General features: G+C 37.9%; 1 protein-coding gene across 1 annotated transcript in view; it reads left to right on the forward strand.

The window, feature by feature from the left end:
- Window positions 1-355: 355 nt before the first annotated feature.
- SMC6 (structural maintenance of chromosomes 6) overlaps window positions 356-22041 on the forward strand; it is a 64611-nt gene continuing 42925 nt past the window's right edge. Inside the window, exons 1-9 of the mRNA XM_065890859.1 lie at window positions 356-493; window positions 3325-3442; window positions 5469-5574; window positions 10806-10942; window positions 11592-11653; window positions 15546-15626; window positions 16840-16941; window positions 20363-20482; window positions 20585-20683. Coding sequence (XP_065746931.1) covers window positions 356-493; window positions 3325-3442; window positions 5469-5574; window positions 10806-10942; window positions 11592-11653; window positions 15546-15626; window positions 16840-16941; window positions 20363-20482; window positions 20585-20683 — 963 coding nt within the window. The remainder of the gene's footprint in view (window positions 494-3324; window positions 3443-5468; window positions 5575-10805; window positions 10943-11591; window positions 11654-15545; window positions 15627-16839; window positions 16942-20362; window positions 20483-20584; window positions 20684-22041) is intronic.

Here is a 22041-nt window from a genome sequence, read left to right on the forward strand (position 1 = left end):
AGATTTTTTTTTTTAACAAAAATTTATTATCTTATACTTCTGTAGGTTAGAAGTCTGACATGTCTGCCTGGGCGAAAATCAAGGGAACAGTAGGACTGCATTCGTTTCTGGAGGTTCTTGACTTATCTGTGTCCTTGCCTTTCCAGCCCCTAGTGACCACCTTCATTTTTTGGCTCACGGCCCCCTCCCTCCATGCAGATGATAGTTCTAATTTTTTAAAGTAAAAATGAATGGATATAGTACTAAAACTTAAGCTTGTCTGTCTTATTTTGTTTAGTTTTTTAAGGTATGTGGAACAATCTTATGGATGCTATACATGATTTTCTTCATTGTCCCTAATATTTGTTTAGACCTGATGGCCAAAAGAAAGGAAGGAAATTTCTTTTCTCCTGGAAATGCCAAAAGACCAAGACAAGAAGAGCTGGATGATTTTGATAAAGATGGTGACGAAGATGAATGTACAGTTTCTTTCACTAATGGTACCTCTACTTTGGTGAGTGCAAAATTACAATATTATGTTTTTTGATTTGCATGTTTCTCATGTCTGGTTTATATGTCATATTCTTAATTCAGTATCAGGAGCTGGGTCTCTGCAGAGGAAAAGTAATATGAATTTTAAAAAGCTGAGATAAAATCATCTCACTAATTTTGAAGTTTATGTTAATGATTAAAAAAAATTAGTAGAGAAAACAATGAAACAAGGAGCTGGTATCAATAAAATTGACAAACCTCTACTAAGATTGACAAAGGGGAGAAAAGAGAGAAGACACAAACTACTAATATCAGGAATGAAACAGAGGATATGACCACAGACTCTGCAAACATCAGAAGGATAATAAGGGAATACTGTTAACTCTATACACATAGATTCACAGCTTAGAAAGAGTGGACCAGTTCCTCAAAAAGCACAAACTACCACAATTCATTCAATATGAAATAGATCATTTTAATCACTCTGTAACTATGAAGGAAATTTAATTCATCATTTAAAAACTCCCCAAGAAGATATCTTCAGTTCCAGTTGGTTTGATTGGAGAATTGTACCAGATGTTCAGGTTCAGGTTCGGGTTAGCATTCAGGAACAATTCTTAGACTTAACATCAAATGTACAAACCATTAAATGAAAAATTGATAAATTGGACCTCATCGAAATTAAAAACTTTTCTTCTGCAAAAGACCCTGTTATAAGGATGGAAAGTCAAGCCAGGAGAATATTTGCAAATCACATATCCAACAAAGTTCTAATATCTTGTTTGTATAAAGAACTCTCAAAATTCAGCAGTAAAAAGCAAATAATCCAATTTGAGAATGGGCAGAAGACATAAAGAGACATTTCACTGAAGAAGAGGATATACAGATGCAAATAAGCACATGACATGATGTTCAGCGTAATTTTTCATCAGGGAGATGCAAATTAAGACTACAATGAGATATCACTGCATACCCATCAGAACGGCTAAAAGTTTTTGAAAAGTGACAACACCGGGCTTCCCTGGTGGCGCAGTGGTTGGGAGTCCGCCTGCCAATGCAGGGGACGCGGGTTCGTGCCCTGGTCTGGGAGGATCCCACATACCGCGGAGCGGCTGGGCCCGTGAGCCATGGCCGCTGAGCCCGCGCATCCGGAGCCTGTGCTCCGCAACAAGAGAGGCCACAATAGTGAGAGGCCCGCGTACTGCAAAAAAAAAAAAAGTGACAACACCATATGCTGGTAAGGATGCAGACACTGGATCATTCAGTGGTGGGAATGTAAAATGATACAGTCACTCTGGGAAATAGTTTGGCAGTTTCTCTAAGAAATTTCACATGCAACTATATCATATAAGCCAGCATCTGTCACAGAGAAAAGAAGATTTATCTTCACACAAAAATCTATACATGAATGTCCATAGCAGCTTTATTCGTAGTAGCCCCAAACTGACAATCCAGATGTCACACATCTGAGTGAGTAGTTAGGCGTGCTGAGGTACATCTGTACCCTGAGATACTACTTAGCAACAGAAAGCAGTGAAGTACTGATACAGGCAAAAATGGATAGTTATGCTGAGCGAAAAAAAAGCCAATCTCAAAAGCTTACATTCTGTGTGATCCCACTAATATAACATCTTGAAATGACAGTGTTTCAGAAATGGAGAACAGATAATTGGGCCAGGTGTTAAGGAGCGGGTGGATTGGGTGGGATGTGGATGGGGCTCTAAAAGGACAGCGTGAAGGATACTTGTGATGGAAATCTTCTGTATCGTCACTGTATCAATATGAGTATGCTAGTTGTGATATTGTACTGTAGTCTTCGAGGTGTAACCTTGGGCAGGAACTGGGTAAAGGATTCACAGGATCTCTCTGTATTATTTCTTACAACTGCATCTGAGTCTTCAGTTAGATCAAAATAAAACATATTTTTAAAAAGTCTTCAACCACGATTTTCAGTATTCTACTCATACAAGGATGTAAATGTTTTCTGCTTTTTAATAAGCTGGTGTCTAGTAGAAGAGAGCCAGGGATTTTTTAAATAAATGACTAAAAAGGCTGGAGACGTTAAGTGTTCTTTAAAAAAATTTGGAAGGTTTGGTAAAATGTTTGATTTATTTTCGTATTTTTAATTACGGAGTCTGACCACTCTGTGCTGAACTTTTGCTTGAAACGTTTATAAACCTTCTCTAATTTAATTATGACATATATTCACAATATGAGAATTATAATTACATATCCTCCCCTCAGTGGGGGACATTTAGCAGTGTCTGAATATATTTTTGGTTGTCACAACTAGAGTTGGGGGAGAGTGCTACTGGCATCTGGTGGGTAGCAACTAGGGATGCTGTTTAACATCCCACAATGCACAAGACAGCCTCTCTCCAACAAAAAATGATCTGACTCAAATGTTGGTATTGTCCGTATTAAGAAACCTTGATACACTTATTAGACCCTATAAGGACTTTAGAATGAGTGGTTAATCGTATAAGGTCTCCATTTAATATCATTTACTCATTGACTAAAGTTAACATTTAAAATTATACTTTCTGGGCTTCCCTGGTGGCATAGTGGTTGAGAGTCCACCTGCCGTTGCAGGGGACATGGGTTCGTGCCCCAGTCCGGGAAGATCCCACATGCCGTGGAGCGGCTGGGCCCCTGAGCCTGCGCGTCCGGAGCCTGTGCCCTGCAACGGGAGAGGCCACAACAGTGAGAGGCCCGCATACTGCAAAAAAAACTCCACTATACTTTCTGTAACATTTTTCATTGGTAGCACTGCTAATCGTTCTCTTCTAGCAAATGATTGGTTGATTGTAGTGAATGAATTCGATTGTTTTCTCTCGTTTTTTAAATTAATAGACAGCAGCAGAAGTTGGAATCATTGAGAGTATTCAGCTCAGAAACTTCATGTGTCATTCGATGCTGGGACCCTTTAAATTTGGTTCTAATGTCAACTTTGTTGTTGGCAATAATGGAAGTAAGTGCTTTTGCCCTCCTTCTTATTTGACTTTGAACAGTACATTGAGATCAGAATGCATTAACTTTTTAAAATAGGTGACTACTAGTGCTGATAAATCTAAGGTTTAGACCTCTGATTTGTGGTCATGAATTTTTTCAGTATTGCCTGCCAGTCTGCACTTTAAGAAATGAGTTAACTTTAGGCTCATTATGCAACAGGGATAAACATTTCCTGCTTATTCTTCTGAATCTATGTACCTTGGAATTCATACCACAGAAGAGTAGGCAAGCTATCCTCATTGCAACTGAGGCAGGCCTGTGTCTTATATCTATTAAATGTTGTAAGAGCATGAATAAAGTGTCTTGGGAATCCAAACTTGAAAGAAACTAATTCTTATGGTTGTGGCCAATGAAAGCTTTAAGAAGAGGTGGTATTTGTGGTGGTACTTGAATAAAAATGAAAGATTCTTTAGATCTTATTGGGGAAGAAGAAGCTGAGATGTTCCAGGCAAAGATTGCTCATCACCAAAGTTTGGGAGGGGTAGAAGCAGATGTATATGGAGAGAGGTGAACAACCTCATAGGGTTTTATCATATCATACATGGTAGGGAGGGGCAGAAGCATACACTGGAGAATCAGTTGTAGGTAATGTTGTTGAGGATATTGACTGCCGTGATAAATATTTGGGGATTTCCTTCACAAGTCAGTGGGGAAGCAGTTAAAGTTTTAGAGTATAGAGGTGACACGGTGAAGATTTGTGAAACAAACTGGCCACATTGTAGAGAGTAGATTAGAAGGTGGAAGACATAGGAGTTAGACCAGTCAGGTAGCTTTTGTAGTAGACCCCCGCCTGATGTGAGGTGTTGGCTGCTTGACTGAGCCAGTACAGAGGGAGAGGAGCTTGCCAGGGTCCACGACTGGTGGCCGTGCTAGAACATGAAACTAGTACAGGTAGCTCCACAGTCTGTTTAGTTGTTGTTCTTTGTTTTCCCTACTCTATTCGGTCAAGAGGAAAGTATTTTCAGAAGGAGGGGATAGACAAAGGAACCAGAGCTATGGGGAGGTCAAACAGGACAAGAAGTAAAAGCAGACTGGTGGGTTGGTTCTGCGGTTAGATCTTCACTCCTGAAACAGCGAAGTTATGAATATAATGCGAGTGGTGGAGGCAGTGAATTTGGAAATGAAGAAAAAGGAGAGAGGTAGGATAGGGACTTGAAAGGCATTCCAGGAACTGAACTGGGCTAACCAGTGTGTACTTTGGTTAATTTGGAGTATTTTGTGGAAGATGATGAGCTGATAAGAGTTGATTAATTTGGTTGATTGTGGAGTTGAGAAAATGGTTACCATGATTGTTAAAGATTTTGGAATTTTAGCTTGTGATATTTTATGTCTGTTAGGGTAAAAAGAAGTATACTCTTCAAAGAGCTAGCAAGTGAATAATATTCAAATTAGGAATAATAATTGTCAAAATATTATGTAAAAACATGTCTATATGACTGATAATTTTTTCATATTTAAGCTCATTCATTCAATAAATATGTGAGTGCCTATTATGGGCTAATATTGGAGATAAAGCAAATGAATAAAAAACAACAGTCCTGTCCCTCTGGAGCTTGCATTCAAAGTTAAAAATAGTTTCTGGCTTCTGAGAATTTATGGAAAAAGTAAATTTTAATTAAATTAGGATGTAAGAAAAATTAGATGAGTTAAATATATATGGGTAATTAGAAAGATAAATTCATTTAATAGGCTGATGGGCCAAGATGACACAATGAGAGTTTTAGGTTGGAAAGGTATCAACCATTTTTTCCATTTCCTTATTAGTGGCAAAGATTTGATTCCTGAAATGTACTGATTTTTTTCTAATAGCAGCAGCTAAATATTTCATGATATGTACAACTTTTTGTTTGTTTTTGGCACTGGAAGAAAATTATAATTGAAGTATAATGCTTTATTTCAGAAATTTTTTTACATCAAATTGTAGGAGTCAGACTTCTCTTTTCTCCCTCTAATGAATGTGATTTCTTCAACACCTGTTTCTTTAGGTGGGAAGAGTGCAGTACTCACAGCTCTTATAGTTGGTCTTGGTGGAAAAGCAGTTGCTACTAACCGAGGATCTTCTTTGAAAGGTTTTGTGAAAGATGGACAGAAGTAAGTGTTTGTTTTCTACGTGTATTTTTCAGTTCTTTAATAAGAAGCAGCTTCTTTAGAATCCCAATTCATGTAGACATGGTAGGAAATGAATTGGCTTCCCGGAACTGGAGCACTGATATCATATCTTTTCATTCCTTTCTCTTGCCCCCTCTTGCCAGCATAGCCCACTGTTGCCTGTTCACCTCTCCCGACAGAATGCTTGTGTCAGTTAGTGCCATGTGCCTGCCCACTGACACTCGTTTCTGTTACCTTTCTGGAAGAACGAGCAGTGATAAATCTGCGTACTTCTGTTTACAGGAATATTTATAAATATTGGACTTTGCTGGCTCTTGACCCAAACCCAGCTTCAGCAAGTCCACGTCGCTATGATGTGGGCTAAGGCAGAGTTAGTGACGAGCCAAGGTGTCCCTAAACAGAATTGCTGCCTCCAGCTCTAAGAATTTCAAAAAAGTATTCCATCTGTCTCTTTATATCCTTTACTCAGGGCGTTCACCAGTGAGCTTGACTTGAGGACCACAGTCTCGAGTCTCTTTGGGGTCCATCTTGACCCTTGGTGAATGGTCATATAACAACCCTCTGTGGCTTTACATTTGTATTTCTTTCTGTTTTAGTTTGCCATCACCTAACTATATATTAATTGCTCAGTTTGCATCATCATAGACTCGTGACCTTTTGCCCATTAGGAAACTCTCTTCAGGCTGATGTCCTTGTTCTTTTTAATTCTGCCTCAGAAACCTCTGAGGGATCCTCGTGTCTCCTAACAACTGCACGTCCCAGGCTCCATCATACCAGCTCCCAGAGTCGGGCTGCTCCTGCTGTCCATTCACTCCTCTTTCACACGCCCAGTGCCCAGAACTTCTGGAACTTTGATAATTAACAGTGATACCTTTTTTTTTTTTCCTTCATGTAACAGACTTTCCTCCTGCTCAGTGTTGTATCCACTTAACTTCCCCCATTTTCCATTTTATTTCTAAAAAATAGAACGCGGACGGGATGTGAGTCAGGATTGCGGGTTTTTTATGTATCTCTCAGAAACCTTGGGAATCTTAACCCTAAGCCAGGGTTCCAAGTTGACACAGGAGAAGGGAAGAAAAGATACAGAAAAATTCATTTTCTGTGCTGTATGGCCTTGAAAAAGAACCGTTTAGTAACAATTCTCCAGCTTATTTTCTGTCTCTCCTTATCTTACTTGGGCGCCAGCGCAGCAAGGTCTTCTCTTCCACAGTCTCCAAATAAAATTATGGCTGAAGTCGAAAATTAGTATTTTTAACACTTTTAAGGCACTGGTCTCAACTCTGCTTCAATTCATTATACTGAACTCTACATTTCTTAGTTGTCCAAATAGTTACCTAGTCTGCCTAGCTAGATAACACATTGATCTTTCAAATAGAAGCCTCAGGAAGAAATTTTTTTTTTCTGCACCATTAAGGGGTTTATGTCTCAATTAAAGATTTTAAATGTTTTTTTCCATATGGGAAGTAGCTGGATGAAAGCAGAAACTTCTTTCTGAGATGTGTCCTTGGAATACCATTAAAAAAAGAAAGAAAAATAAAGGCTAGCTTACACAAATCACCAGCCTTGAAGGACACAGCTGCCTGTAGATAGGAACATTAAAATACTTTAAACAGAGTTAATAACAGTTAAAACCTTTAACCTGAGCTCAGCCTCCTTTTTACTGACCTCGTCTAAAAAAATAGCTAAAATGAGCTTTTCCAAACCCATTACTATTCCTCTTGTCCTCCCCTTCCTCATTTAAAACATTTGGTATCTATAAAATTTCTCTTCTTTTATAGTCTCTGATTCTGTCATCACTTTTTTACCGAATCAGCTCATCGAGCTTTTCGGTTCTATTCTGCACCTAAAATCTATGAGGCTATCCTGTTCTTCCTGAGGAACGTCTTTCAGTCTGGCAGAAGTTTGAGGTGGTCCTCAGGACTCTGTCCCTCCCGCACATCTGAAACATTACACTCTCCATCTGTGACGCCTGGGCTCCGGGCTACCTTTGTAGAGGGTTTCACCTCCTCCATTAGAGACGCTTGCCGAATATGGTTAGGAGAAACCGGATGACTGTGCCTGGAGGCTCTTTACTTGGCGCTCCAGCCTCTGATTATCCACTGAGGCTTTGCAGTGAGTGGTACAGGGACAGTGATGGAATTCTCCAGTGACCAAGGTCTCAGACCCCTAGCTGTTCAGGTTCTTCAACAGGTTCATTTACTGTTCCCTCCTCGGCCTTCCTAATCCTATCGTGGCGGCACTGGGCTCTTTGCCGCAGGCCTGTTTCTGACATCAGCTGTGGCATTGGGAGTGGGTTATGGGGGGACAAAAGCTCCTGCTGTACGTTCCCGACTTATTAGTCAAGGTTACAGAACTTACTGCAGATGAGCTGGCCATGCAGACAAGGAACAGATGCCTCCTATTTTTACATGACTTTTTCCCTGTTCCTTGTTCCTCGTGCCCATCAGTGCCTGATGCTACCAGTCATCTCTGTGCAGATAGGTTCTCCTGGAGCTAAGAAAGAAGCCACACCCTTATGGTGGCGCCGCTTGTGTGTGTTGTCGTTCTGAAGGAACTCTCGGTGACAGTCTCTCTTCTCACTAAAGGGTCTCTTTATTTACAGACACTGGGCTCTATGGCTGTTGACCCCAATTCAGCAGCAGTCACATTAGTAGGTGGGGAGACAGCAGTTAGTCTCAGCTCAGTTAGGCTTGTCTCCTTATACAGGTTTTTTGAGCAGTTGTTGTGAGGGTTTTTTTCGTAAGCTTTAATTTTTTTGAATAACTTGCCTTTCTTACATTTACTAAATTCATATGGCAGTAGGATACCAGTGCCTCCAAAGCTCTCACAATACTAAAGATAGCTTTCAAATGCAAGGAGTAGCTAGGAAGGAAAATAACAAAGTAGATGTTTGCTAATCAAGGGAGATGTCACTTTATTTGTAAAATGTTTTCATGAGGTACATTCACTTAATACTAGGTAATCATACTAGTTAATGCAATAAATATTGTTTGCTCCATGTTGTAGGCCAGCTACCCTTCCCCTATCATATACTTTAGTTAATAGTTTTCAACCTTGGCTGTTCATTAGAATCAACCCAGAAAGCTTTCAAAAATCTCATCGATTACAACTTTTCAGGAGCGTATCTGTCTTAATTAGGTATTTCTGTTTAAAAACACCCCCCCACCCCAAACCACTCAGGGTAGCTTTAGAAGAAGAGATTTATCATAAAGATGTCTTGGAAACTTCAGTGAGGCAGCATAATTGGATCTCATGCGTGACCAGAACTGAGAGACTCAGAACCAAAGATCTTCGGTCTCTAGGTCTTTCTTTTCTGTGTCTCTGGCTTTCTTTGTGTCTTTGTCTCCAGGCCTCTGTCTCCCTTCCTTCCTTAGCCGGGTGTGTGCTGCAGCTCTGCGGCCACACCACCTCCCTGCCGCTCCTCAGGGGCTGCACTTCTGTGCTGTGCCCTCCTCCCTCCCTCTCCTGCAACAGGCATGCAGGTGTGTGAATGTGTTTCCCTCTCACTGCCTCTGGAGCGTGTGTGCTCTTTCTTCTTCTTCAGATCTTTGGTACTCTGTGTCTTCATGGGCAGGCGTTTATGTCTTACTGTCTTGGTGTGTGGGGCTGCGCATGGAAGGAGGTGCTCTCGAGTTCTCTGTGTCTCTGATTCACAGCCAGTATCTGTGATTATGTGTCTCTGCCAGTCTGTCCAGGTGGTTTCCCAAGAGCTTATCTGCTCTGTGTTTCTGCTTCTCTCTGTCATCTCTGCAGGCTTTATACTTGTTCATCAGAATATAATGCCCCAAATTGGTTTCTCTGGTCCCAGAGGCCTCAGAACTTTGTATCTCCAAGGAATCACCACCTTTCCACTTGATGTGTCTTGATTTGAGTTTGTTTTAAAAACTTGTGGTTTTGAAATAATTTTAGATTTACATAAGTATTGCAAAGATAGTACAGTTTCCTTACAGCCTTTACCTAGTTTCCCTTAATGTTGTCATCTTAAACAACTGAGGTACTTTTAGCAGAGCTACGCGGTTAACACCGGTACAATATTATTCACTAAACTACAGACCTTACTTGGATTTTACTAGTTTTTCTTAATTTGAATTTTTAAAGAAGGGAATGTGGCACAGTTAGCATTCACTTTCTATATTTAACCCAGTCTGTGTAGGGAGGGATGGGGGCTGATAATGGCTGCTAAGCCATCTTTCTATGAGGGCATTTGCACAGAAGTACGGGGGCACCAGAGCTGAGCACCCTTCAGGGTGTCTACCAAGTGTAAGTTTACAGTGAAATTCATCTTGAGTATTTTTACCTACATTTCCTGCAAATAGGAACGATTTTGGGGTATGATTACTCCAAATTGATGAAAACAAGTTTATTCTGTTAAATATATCATTTAATTACCAATTAAAGCAATTTTGCATTGAAGGACTTTAGCATCTTTGGCAGATATTTATATTAACCAGAGAAAGTATTATCTGCTTTTATGTTTAAGGAAATATAAGTATGTATTTATTAATGCCCTTCATTAATTTTTAAAAAATTTTTCTACAAAGTCTTATTTGAACAGAAGTTAGAGTAGAAAAATAAAGATGAATTCTTCCCCCCCCATAATATGTTAAAATATACATGGCTATAAATGCTTCTTTAAAACTTTAAAAATGTTTATTTTGTAATACCAATTAAACTTTTAAGAAGCTTTGAGATTTAGTTTACATCTCTTGATATCAAATACGTAAGCTTTTTTTTTATTGCCAAGTAATAGAAGAATTCAAGTTGTTTCCCTTGATTCTGATTTTCTTAGAAAATATATAACTTCACTTTAATTCTTACTGCATCTTTCTTAGAGGCCTGCTGTCAGGATGATGCTTTATTATATAATTTAGCATAGTCAGGCAGTGTAATAGTGATTATACATAGCGGTTGGGAAAATGTGCAACTTATCCACTTGATGTGAAACAACCAAAACTTAAATGGATTCTGTGCAAACGTATTTCTGTTATGGATAAAATAGTCAATTATTTTTTATAAAGTTTCTCTTCTTCTCAACCTTGTTCCTTGGTATCTTTAACATTATTCTGTAGTAGCCTGTCAGCCATCAACTGCTGGTATAAAGCTGCTTTTCAAATGAATTAGCCAAATTTCTTGGAGGTTTTTAAAATCATGGTAACCTAGTGTTGTAATTGCCCTGTACCTTCATGTGACTTAGCTTAACCTTATTGCTTTAGCTCAGCGGATATCTCAATAACATTAAGGAACAGAGGGGATGACGCCTATAGAGCCAGTGTGTACGGTGACTCTATAATTGTACAACAGCACATCAGCATGGATGGAAGTCGATCTTATAAACTGAAAAGTGAAGCAGGTTTGCTCTGAATTTCTCTTTATTTCATATAAAGTATTAGTAAACATCCAGTTAAAAAGAGTTAAGTGATTGTGCTGGTATCATTGAGAGGACACTTCTCCTCTCTTGAAACTGCTTTCTTGCAAGAGGATTGGTTGGTTGCATGTATGTATACACACACGTATATATCCGTACATAGTTGTTTTACCACAGGGCATTCTACAGCAAAAGCATGATTAGCAGAATTTGGGTCTGTTTGAAACAGGCTGTGATAAGTCATTCTGATCTCACTTGTAGACTTCTTTTCACCCCCATAGTTTCTGTCACATGTGGAAAGAGAAAGTTAGCCAAAAGTAGAAAAAGACATAAAGGAAGAGGAGGTGGGTGTGGAGAGTTACTTAAAGAGACAGATGAGAAGGAAAAGGAAACGTTTAGCTATAGGAAGAAGAGAAGTACCTGCCACTGCATTTGTGTGCTTCTGCCTCCTGCGTACTTGTGTCATAACAAGTGTGTCACCCCAGTTCATTCAGATGTGTGTATGTGCAGTGGTACCTTTCTTGATGACATCAGGAAAACTAGTTAACATTTATGTTTATAAATAATTGCTCATTTTTAAAAACGTATTATTGCCCTAGAAACAGTCTGGTCATTTTGTGTTTCTCATAACTAGGCGCCTTGGTTTCCACTAGGAAAGAAGAACTGATTGGAATTCTTGATCATTTTAACATACAGGTAATTGCTAAATTTGTGTTTCGGATTAATAAATACAACTGGTTACTTTTCTGTGTGGTTTCATTTGTGGTGTGGAAAGAATTTAAATGGCCTCATATAAGTAAATTGACCACAGGACAAATATATTTAACTATGGTTAGTGAAGTTCCTTAAGGCTTCCTAGTTCAACAGGAACCTTCAATATATAATATAACATCTTTAATTTGGCAGAACACACAAGAATATCTTGTCTATACTAGTATGTGCCAAAAGTTATGTTAATCAAATTTATGTTATAAAGTTTCTTTGCTTTCTGCTGTCCAAGTCAGAATAGCATCATAGTTTCCTAAACTCAGTTGCTAAATTTTTGTAGAAAGGAAGTTTATTCTAGCCATATAAAGAAAGCATTTCTTTATGTATTTTGGAGTTATTTCATTATACCTATAGGAGACAAGACTTGATTCCATTCTGCTAAGATACTTTGACTGAATAATTGGAAATGGGGCTCATATAGTCCTATAACATTAGCACTGGAGTTGTCTTTGGAGGTCATCTAATCTGGACCCTTTATTTTGTAGGTGAGAAACTGTAGGCCAGCAAAAGTAAACTTGCACTTACAGTTGTCTAGGCGTGGGTACTGGTTGAGCCTGCCTTGGGATCCAGACATCCCTGTTCCATTCTAATGCTCTATCCATTGTATCACCCTGCCTTATTCCAGAATTAAGAACACCAAGAGTAGTCACCAAGGAAAAAGAATAATTATGAGTATGGGTCTCTTTCCCAGTTTGGTTTAGAACAGGTTGTCCAGAAAAACTTTGTGTAATGGTACAAATATTCTGTATTATGGTGTCCGATGGGGTGCCACTAGCTACTTGAGCACCTGAAATGTGTGACTGAGAAATCAAATGTTTTATTGTATTTTACGTAAGTGTCAAATGCTGCATGTGGCTAGTAGCTTGCATATTGGGCAGCACAGGTTCAGAAAAATAATTAGTAAAATCTGGAGAAAAGCAGTTACAGCAAATAAATTTGAGACTAGAATACAGGTCAATTTGTTATTGACCAAAATCAGGAAAACCAAAAGTTAGAGTGTATGCTCTTGCACTGCTGGTGGGAATGTGAATTGGTTCAGCCACTATGGAGAACAGTATGGAGGTTCCTTAAAAAACTACAACTAGAACTACCATATGACCCAGCAATCCCACTACTGGGCATATACCCTGAGAAAACCAAAATTCAAAAAGAGTCATGTACCAAAATGTTCATTGCAGCTCTATTTACAATAGCCCGGAGATGGAAACAACCTAAGTGCCCATCATCGGATGAATGGATAAAGAAGATGTGGCACATATACACAATGGAATATTACTCAGCCTTAAAAAGAAATGAAATTGAGCTATTTGTAATGAGGTGGATAGACCTAGAGTCTGTCATACAGAGTGAAGTAAGTCAGAAAGAGAAAGACAAATACCGTATGCTAACACATATATATGGAATTTAAGAAAAAAAAATGTCATGAAGAACCTAGGGGTAAGACAGGAGTAAAGATGCAGACCTACTGGAGAACGGACTTGAGGATATGGGGAGGGGGAAGGGTGAGCTGTGACAGGGTGAGAGAGAGCCATGGACATATACACACTAACAAACGTAGTAAGGTAGATAGCTAGTGGGAAGCAGCCGCATGGCACAGGGATATTGGCTCGGTGCTTTGTGACAGCCTGGAGGGGTGAGATAGGGAGGGTGGGAGGGAGGGAGACGCAAGAGGGAAGACATATGGGAACATATGTATATGTATAACTGATTCACTTTGTTATAAAGCAGAAACTAACACATCATTGTAAAGCAATTATACCCCAATAAAGATGTTTAAAAAAAAAAAAAAAAGAGTGTATGGATTCACAGGTGTTGGGAAAGTCTCGAAGGGCATCCAGTGTAGTATCACACTGCATGCTTACCCTGTGCGCAGTCTCCACCAGATGTTCCTTCAGCGGGTACTTGAGTGGGTAGTAGTGGGGAAATGACGTCCGCCTGAGGCTGCTGATTCCGTCTGTAGGTGGCTGTGTTTATTAGAAAGTTGTTGTTAATGGGAAAAGTTGAATAAAGTCAGTTTCTCTAAGCTCCCACTTCCTTGGGGAATATAAAATATGTTTCTTTTCTTTTGAAATATTTGAAGATTGTTATCATAACTCCATTAGTCCTCTTGTACAATTCAGTTAACTAAAGGTTCAAGTTCATTGATCAAAATACGAAAGGTCTAGAGCTACACTTACTGAGTAACCACTAACCACGTGTGATGGATATTGAGCCCTCAAAATGTGGGTAGTCCAGATGGAGGTGTGCTCTAGTATGAAGTACACACTGGAGGTTGAAGACTTAATGCAAAGGAATAACTCAGTTTTCATACTGATTACATGTTAAAGTGATAATATTTTAGATATATTAGATTAAAAATATAATACTAAAATTAATTTCACCTGTCTCTTTCTATCTTTTTAATGTAGCTACTAGAAAACTTAATTATATGTGTGGTTTGCATTATATTTCCATTGGACAGTGCTGGCCTAGAATTACCAGGAGGAAGGAGAGTGTTAGTCTTTAAGTACCTGATTATATTTGTCCCCTGTGCCTCTTCTTAATTTTTCTCTGAAGTTTACCTGTGTGCACTTGCCTTTTGCTTACTCCAGGGTCTCGATGGGTAAAGCTGCCAGATTTCTAAATAATCTCCGGAGTAGTATAGAAACGAGGAACCCCATTTCAGAGGCTGTAGAAAAAAGAATATGAACTTTGGTGAAGCTGTTAATCCAAAGCTGGTGATAAAATGTCTTCATTAAAGCTAGTGCATTAGGTCTTAGTTTTAAGAAGTCAGATACTGTGTGAAATTAAGATACCACACAGACCTTGTTAAAAAAAATATGTGGCAATCAGCATCTGGTCTGAGAAAAAGGTGATATGTAGAGGTTTCTTTATAACTGTATAAATGTTTTTTATCATCTTAGAAGATAAGACCCAAAACCCTGATTAACAGAAAGGTTTTCACCAGTGGTATACTAAATAAAGTACAATCAGTATTTTACAGATGGTAAATGAAGGAGTTAAGCACCTTTTCCTTTATAGTGGTCCTTCATGTTCTATACCTTATAAACAAGATTATTTTCTAACATATAAATTACTTTGTTATTAACACCAAAGATATAAATGAGAAATGAACTTGAATCTTTTTGAAACAAGTTGAATTAAAAAAAAATTTTTTTCAACTCCACTTTGAACTGTTATTATATTGTTATTTTAACTGTACTTTAATTTGTTAGCCAGAGGTAGTTTAATTCAAGTAATGGCTTATTTAAAATGACTTCTCCTTCAAAAGATAGAAGTGATCCCAGTGTTTCCATTTGTTTTACAGTATCCTCATGAAGAAATGACAGGATATAGGAACTCTGAAGAACTGCTGTACAAAAAATAAACAATACTCGTCATTATAGTTCTGATTAGAAGTGACTGAGTTGGACTTCTTGTGTTTAGTTGGGGGAAATAGCTAACTTGCCTGCGGCTACATAGGAGGTTCAGACAGAGCCAACTAAGAACCCAAGTCAGCTGACTCTCATGCTAGAGCACTTCCAGCTCTGTGGTCTGATGATTAACCAGTAGCATAGGAGTGGTACGCTACAAAACCAGTGAAAGGAATGAAAACTTGCTAAAAAAACACACTTCTTTAGAAAGTTCTCGTGCTTGTGCCCACATGTAATGGCAGGATATTTAATTTTGGCTGTAGTACTGATATTTATTTTAATATAATGAAATTTTGAAATATTTTCTCTCTCTTAGGTCACTTGTAATGGATATTTTAGTTCATTTCTCTTTAAGGAATTAAAATGAAATATTTAAAGATAATCATTTCTTTGTTTGTTTGTTTCAGGTAGATAATCCAGTTTCTGTCTTAACGCAAGAGATGAGCAAGCAGTTCTTGCAGTCTAAAAATGAGGGAGACAAATACAAAGTAAGATGCACCAAAATAAACATAAACCTAACCAAAAAGAATACATTTATAGATTAGGCATCTATACTGAACATTAATCTTGGTCACATAGTAAATATCGAGGATTTTTTTAAGTCACTATTTAGAGTAATATTGTAGGACTAATTTAGGAACTTGTTAAGTAAGATGGAAGTATAATTTTCTTGGTAAATCCTTGCTTTAACTTCTTTGCTTTTAATTCTGAAAGAGAATGAATTCTAAAATTTATCTTTATGGAAATACAAGGGAATGAGTGCCCAAACATACATAATAACTTTTAAACGTTAGATTATTTTAAACATTTTTAAAAAATTAATTAATTTATATATTTATTTTTGGCTGCGGTTGCTGCACGCGGGCTTTCTCTAGTTGCAGCTAGTGAGGGGCTACTCTTTGTTGTGGTGCGTGGGCTTCTCATTGCGGTGGCTTCTCTTGTTGCAGAGCACGGGCTCTAGGCGCGTGGGCTTCAGTATTTCTGGCACGTGGGCTCAGTACTTGTGGCTCGCGGGCTCTAGAGCACAGGCTCAGTACTTGTGGCATGCGGGCGTAGTTGCTCTGTGGCATGTGGGATCTTCCCAGACCAGGGCTCGAACCCATGTTCCCTGCATTGGCAGGCGTATTCTTAACCACTGCGCCACCAGGGAAGCCCCTATTTAAAACTTTTTAAAAAGCCAACAAAATATATGACTACTACTACAGCTTACAGTGTGACTTTTGAATGGGTTTTGGTATTCCCTATGCTAAAAAATTATGATGCATTAAGATCAAGGATACTGGGACATCCCTTGTGGCACAGTGGTTAAGAATCCGCCTGCCAATGCAGGGGATATGGGTTCGAGCCCTGGTCCGGGAAGATCCCACATGCCGCGGAGCAACTAAGCCCACGCACCACAACTACTGAGCCCGCATGCCAGAACCACTGAAGTCCGTGTGCCTAGAGCCCATGCTCTGCAACAAGAGAAGCCACCATAATGAGAAACCTGCACACTGCAATGAAGAGTAGCCCCTGCTCTCCACAATTAGAGAAAGTCCGCGTGCAGCAACGGAGACCCAATGTACTGACTTGCTTAAGTATGTTTTTAATGTCTTTTTACATAATTGGTCTAAAAGTTTTTAGAGAACAAATTCTTCTTTTTTTCATAGTCCCGTGGAAGTTTACCAACTCCTAATTATGTTTTTCTTGTTGTTGATATAGTTCTTTATGAAAGCAACCCAACTGGAACAAATGAAGGAAGATTATTCATACATCATGGAAACCAAAGAAAGAACAAAGGAGCAGATAAATCAAGGAGAAGAGGTTTGTAAACACTTAATGCAATTATTTTAGAGATCAGTCAAATTCCTATAGTACTTATCAGGTAAATGGTATTGTAAAATTATATACCTACATATCTATATATGTATATCTATATAAAACTAGTAACATTTTTATAGTATTCTATCAACTATAACAAGTGTGATTTTTTACATTCAGGGTATTTATTAGCCTTTACTTTTTTGTTTTATAATAATGGGTATGTCCATGTCTTAATTCTTCTATGAGGCTATAAAGTAGAGGACGGGGTAGTATCTAACATACTTATCCCTTAGTTCCACAATAAGATATCACTGATTCCCACTCGGAAGTAGTTTAAAAACTATATTTCTTTTGATGGGAAAATAAGCACAAGCCTCAAGTTGGTATTAAACGTAATATGCATTTATCATTGTATACAATAGATAACTCTTTCATTACACTGGTAAAATGTTAACATTCTTTAAGCACTGATAGCTTGGTAGCAGCTGTCACATCAGTATTCACCAGCTTGGCAGCCATGTGAATGTGCTTGAATTTGAAATCACTCAAGCCAATGTGACTTTTTTACTTAGGTTTGTTTTTACATCTGCTATAGTTTGTTCTTGTGCTTTCTTCTTCTGATTCTTGAAGAGCAAACCTTTGTTTGATAATCAGAGATCTCAGAGTTATAAGGCTTTATGTTTCAGCTGTTCATCCAGTACATTAAGTCCCACCAATTTTTGTATGATTCTGTATCTTTTTCTTTTGTCCCTTAATCAGTTTTATACAGTCAGTTGCTTTCAGCAACTTTTTAGCATGTTCTTTTGAGATAGAATTGTATTAATGATTGACCCAAGTCAACTTTATCAGACGTTACACTGACCTTTTTACTTCAAGTTTTTGAGGCATACATATTTAAAATTGGGTTTATAGTTATATGGTTCATTAAGTGAAAACAGAAAAAGCAAAGATGAGTATATTTATTTTTATTCCCCACATTATTTCTTCAAACCTGGGGTATGTGATAGTGTGCAAGGATGTACTATAAACCACAGAATTGATGATGGAGTATCAGTGTTATTGGAATGTCAATGTTATTATTGGGGAAAGGAAATATTGTATATTCAAGCAAATGTACATAGTATATATTAACATCTATTATTTTAAAAACAATAAATCAGGACTTTGAAGAAATTTGTTTGCTTCAGACAGCTTGGTGTTTAAATACCCACTTTCTTCATGGTATACTTTGTCGTAAGCGATTGAAGATACTTTGTTTATGAAGTTTAAGAAGCGCATCCCTATATCATGTATCAGAGTTGCTTATGCATAATATGCACTTAATAGGAAATTTCTTCCTAATTAATTACATGCACTATATTCTCAAAATAAGCTCTGGATTTGAATAGTTTAATCTTTAAGAAGTAGAATGTGACCTAACACAACATTGTAAATCAACAGTACTTCAATAAAAATTTAAAAAACAAACAAGAAAAACCCCAAGCCAACAAAAAAAGATACAGTGGGAGATACAAATGAAAAAGTCAAAAAAAAAGAAATAGAATGTGAAGATTAGAAACTGGAAGTCATTCAGCCATCAAATATTAAGTTCCTGCCATGTGCCTGCTAGCATTGGGCTTTGGTCATGACCATATAATGGCAAATACATACCAGGATTCTTGGGGTCGTACACCTAACTATTCAGCAGAAAGCAGATGGTAGATAATTGACTATGGTGAGCACTACTAAAGGAATTAAAGATTAGTTTGTGCAAAAGCACTTAATAGGATACTGGCAACAGGGGTTAGGGACAAGGCAGGGGCAGTGGGAGAGGTATAGCCGTTAAGTAAGTAATGTCTAAGGTAAGAACTGAAGGGTGAATGATACCAGGCAAAGGATGGTGAGAGTGAGGAAGTGCATTCCAAGAAATAAGCATGAATGGAGTCTTGGGCAAGAGAGCACGTGGTGGTTTTAAACAGCTGAAAGAATTCTACATTGTCTAAAGTAGAGAACAGGAGCATGAGAGTTAAGAGGCCAGACTGTGGAAGACCTTGTAAAACCTCAGGGCAGCACAACACATGGAAGTGGATGGCTTGACTAAATGTATATTTTCAGGAGATCACTCTGCTGCAGAAGAGAGCGAACTGCTGTAAGGAAAGAAAAAACAGAGAGGAAAGGTGTTACCTCTCTTTGAAGGTAATACCTTCGATAAGGAAGGTATACCATTGTTCAAACAGATGATGATGATGTAAGTTAGGGTAGTGGCAGTGGTAGTGTAGAGAAGAGCTTTGAAATGGTTTGGGCCAGTGCTCTGTGGACATGTAGGGTGGTGGTGAAAACAGAAGCCAGAGAGAATTGAAGAGCTAGAGATAATTTTCATGAAACTTGGGTGGAAAGGGAAGACGGCTTTTAGAGGAAGAGGTGGTGTCCAGAGGTGGATATTGGTGGTTTTGTTTGTAAATTGGAAAGATAAGTAAGTAAAGTTTTAAATATGATCATGGAAAGGAGTCAGTGAGGAGGAGTAAGTGGAAAAAAGATGAAAAAGATGGGATGAAAAATCAACTGATTTAGACCTCTTGAGAAGGCAGAAGGGGGGTGAGTAGGATGTAAGTAAGAGATAGGGACTGGACTTAAGTATTATGAAGCCACCTCTTCCGTTTTAGCAGGAGGAAAAGACTGCTTTAGGTTTATATATATGGTTGTTGAACACTGGAGATGGTTTCTTTCTGATAGCTTCTGAATTCTGTGAAATAGACATCAGGGAGAATGAGTAAGGGATTAGGGTGGCAGTTATATGAGGTTTGAAGAGAGTGATGATGGATTGAAATAATCCTGAAGGATGGGAAAGTGACTTGGATAGGGAAACACACTAAGATCCATAGTGAAGACCCTAGTTGAACATGGAAACCATGAACGAAGAGGAGAGGCTGTCAACCCAGGTGTGCAGCTTTAGAAGCTGTTCATACGTCACTAGAGTTGGTTTTTGCTTTATTGGTTAATTATTAAGAGAAAACTTGGATAAGAAAAAATGTAACATTTGATTTTTAGAAATAAATTCCTTTTGAGCCTTACATTATCATTGGAATGGATCCTGGGTATATTTTGCCCAGGAGAACAGTCCAGTCTGTCTATCAGGTAGGGAATTGATAGAAACTGAGTTTTGTCTATACTTGTGTGGTCTTGAAACTTTTATTCCTTTGCTCTTCTTCATTTGAAGAGTATCTGGTCATTTTTATAGTGTAGAAATTAACAAAATAATTGTACTTAGTAAAAGTATACCAAAGAACCAAAAATATTTTTTATTTTTGCTTTAATTAAAGAAGTCATTTCCTAGCACATCTTTTTCAGTACTTGTTTAGGCAGTATTCAAAAGAAATACATTTGCGGAAAGTCTTGTCTCTTCAATGTTGTTAAGAAATACATTCTTTTTTCTTTTTTTAAGCGACTTACTGAACTAAAGCGCCAGTGTTTGGAGAAAGAAGAACGTTTTCAGAGTATTGCTGGTTTAAGTACAATGAAGACCAATCTGGAATACTTGAAACATGAAATGGCCTGGGCAGTGGTAATTTTCACTTAATTACCTATTCACACATATTTGTAATATACAGAATATACTAGGTTGTGGTTAGTCTTATATGTGACTTGCTATATAATTTCTTTTTAGGTCAATGAAATTGAAAAACAACTGAATGCTATCAGAGACAACATCAAAATTGGAGAAGATCGTGCTGCTAGACTTGAGAGGAAAATGGAAGAACAGCAGGTAATTATATTTTTTTTATACAGAGGTAGAAGTTGGTTGAGGGGTAAGTAAAGGGAGTAATTTTCTGTTGAGGGTTTCCACATGGAACTTTGTACCACAGAGCAGCCCTGCTCTTTATATTTACCTTGCCATTCTCTTGTTAACAGCTTTATTGAGATATGATTCATATACCGAACAATCCACCCATTTAAAATTTACAGTTCATTGTTTCTTTTGTATATTCACAGGGTTGTACAGCCACCACTGTGGAATTTCTCTGCCGTCGTGCTGGAAGTAGATCTCCTAGCCTTTTCTTTCTTTATAGGATCCTCAGTGTACTCAGTGTGACTGACTTACATCTTAGTATTTTGTTCTACTTAGCTTACGAGCTTCTGGCTCCCAGGCTTAGTTGTAGTACAGGGTGTAATCTTTCCCACCTTACTTTTTCCTGTCTACCCCTAAGATAAGCAGGTCAGTCTTTTTCCTTTTAAGTGTTATAACATTAATCCATGAAAGGTAATAGATGAATGTGTAAAAGTAACAGAAATGGTGAAGACAGTACATTTACTTAGTGATCTCTGGACTGAATTTCTTATATTCCCTCTTCAGGTACTAAATGGAAATTCAACCCCACCCACCTCTCTCACCTTAGATTTTCATTTCTGAGAGAATATTCTGAAATTTTCATTCAATTCTTCTCAGTTTCATTTCTTAGCTTGTCATAGAGGAAGACCTTGTTGCTTTCCTCTTTAGATATTCCCCAGTCTAAAAGTGAAATCCAGTCTTAGTAATAAACACTCATTTTTTTTTTTCAAGTAGGGAAAGGAAAATCTTGAGGTTGGATGATATTTAGTTCTGTGGCTATTTGCTCTACTTAAGTATTTGGGCATGCTATGTAGTAAATGGTAAATTTCTGGAGGGTTTGGACTATCTTATATTTATATCCTTCCCACCATGTCTTACATAAAACCTTTCACATAGTATATGCTTGTTTATTGATTATAGAATAACTATTGAAGGGAAGGTTTCTGAAGAAATAGCGTCTAAAGCAGACTTTAAACTTGTATTAACCTAATTTAAACTGAAGATAGATGAATTATATTTAGTTTGTATAACACCTAGACCAACTTCAACTTTTATAAAAAACATAGAGATTATACTACTGATGTCTTAATAACAGAACTACACTACCATTCTATATAATGTTTCCTAAATAGCCTACATATTGACAATTCCCTAATCTGTATCTCCTAATCAAACTTTTATCCTGAGCACTTGGTTCAAATATTTGTCTTCCCATCTTTACCTACATGTTCCAGACACTTCAAACTTAGCAAGCATTTCTAGTTGAATAGCTGTGACAGACTTTATAGCTCACA

This window comes from Phocoena phocoena, chromosome 14, assembly GCF_963924675.1.
Source record: "Phocoena phocoena chromosome 14, mPhoPho1.1, whole genome shotgun sequence".
In the NCBI taxonomy this organism is placed as follows: domain Eukaryota; kingdom Metazoa; phylum Chordata; class Mammalia; order Artiodactyla; family Phocoenidae; genus Phocoena; species Phocoena phocoena.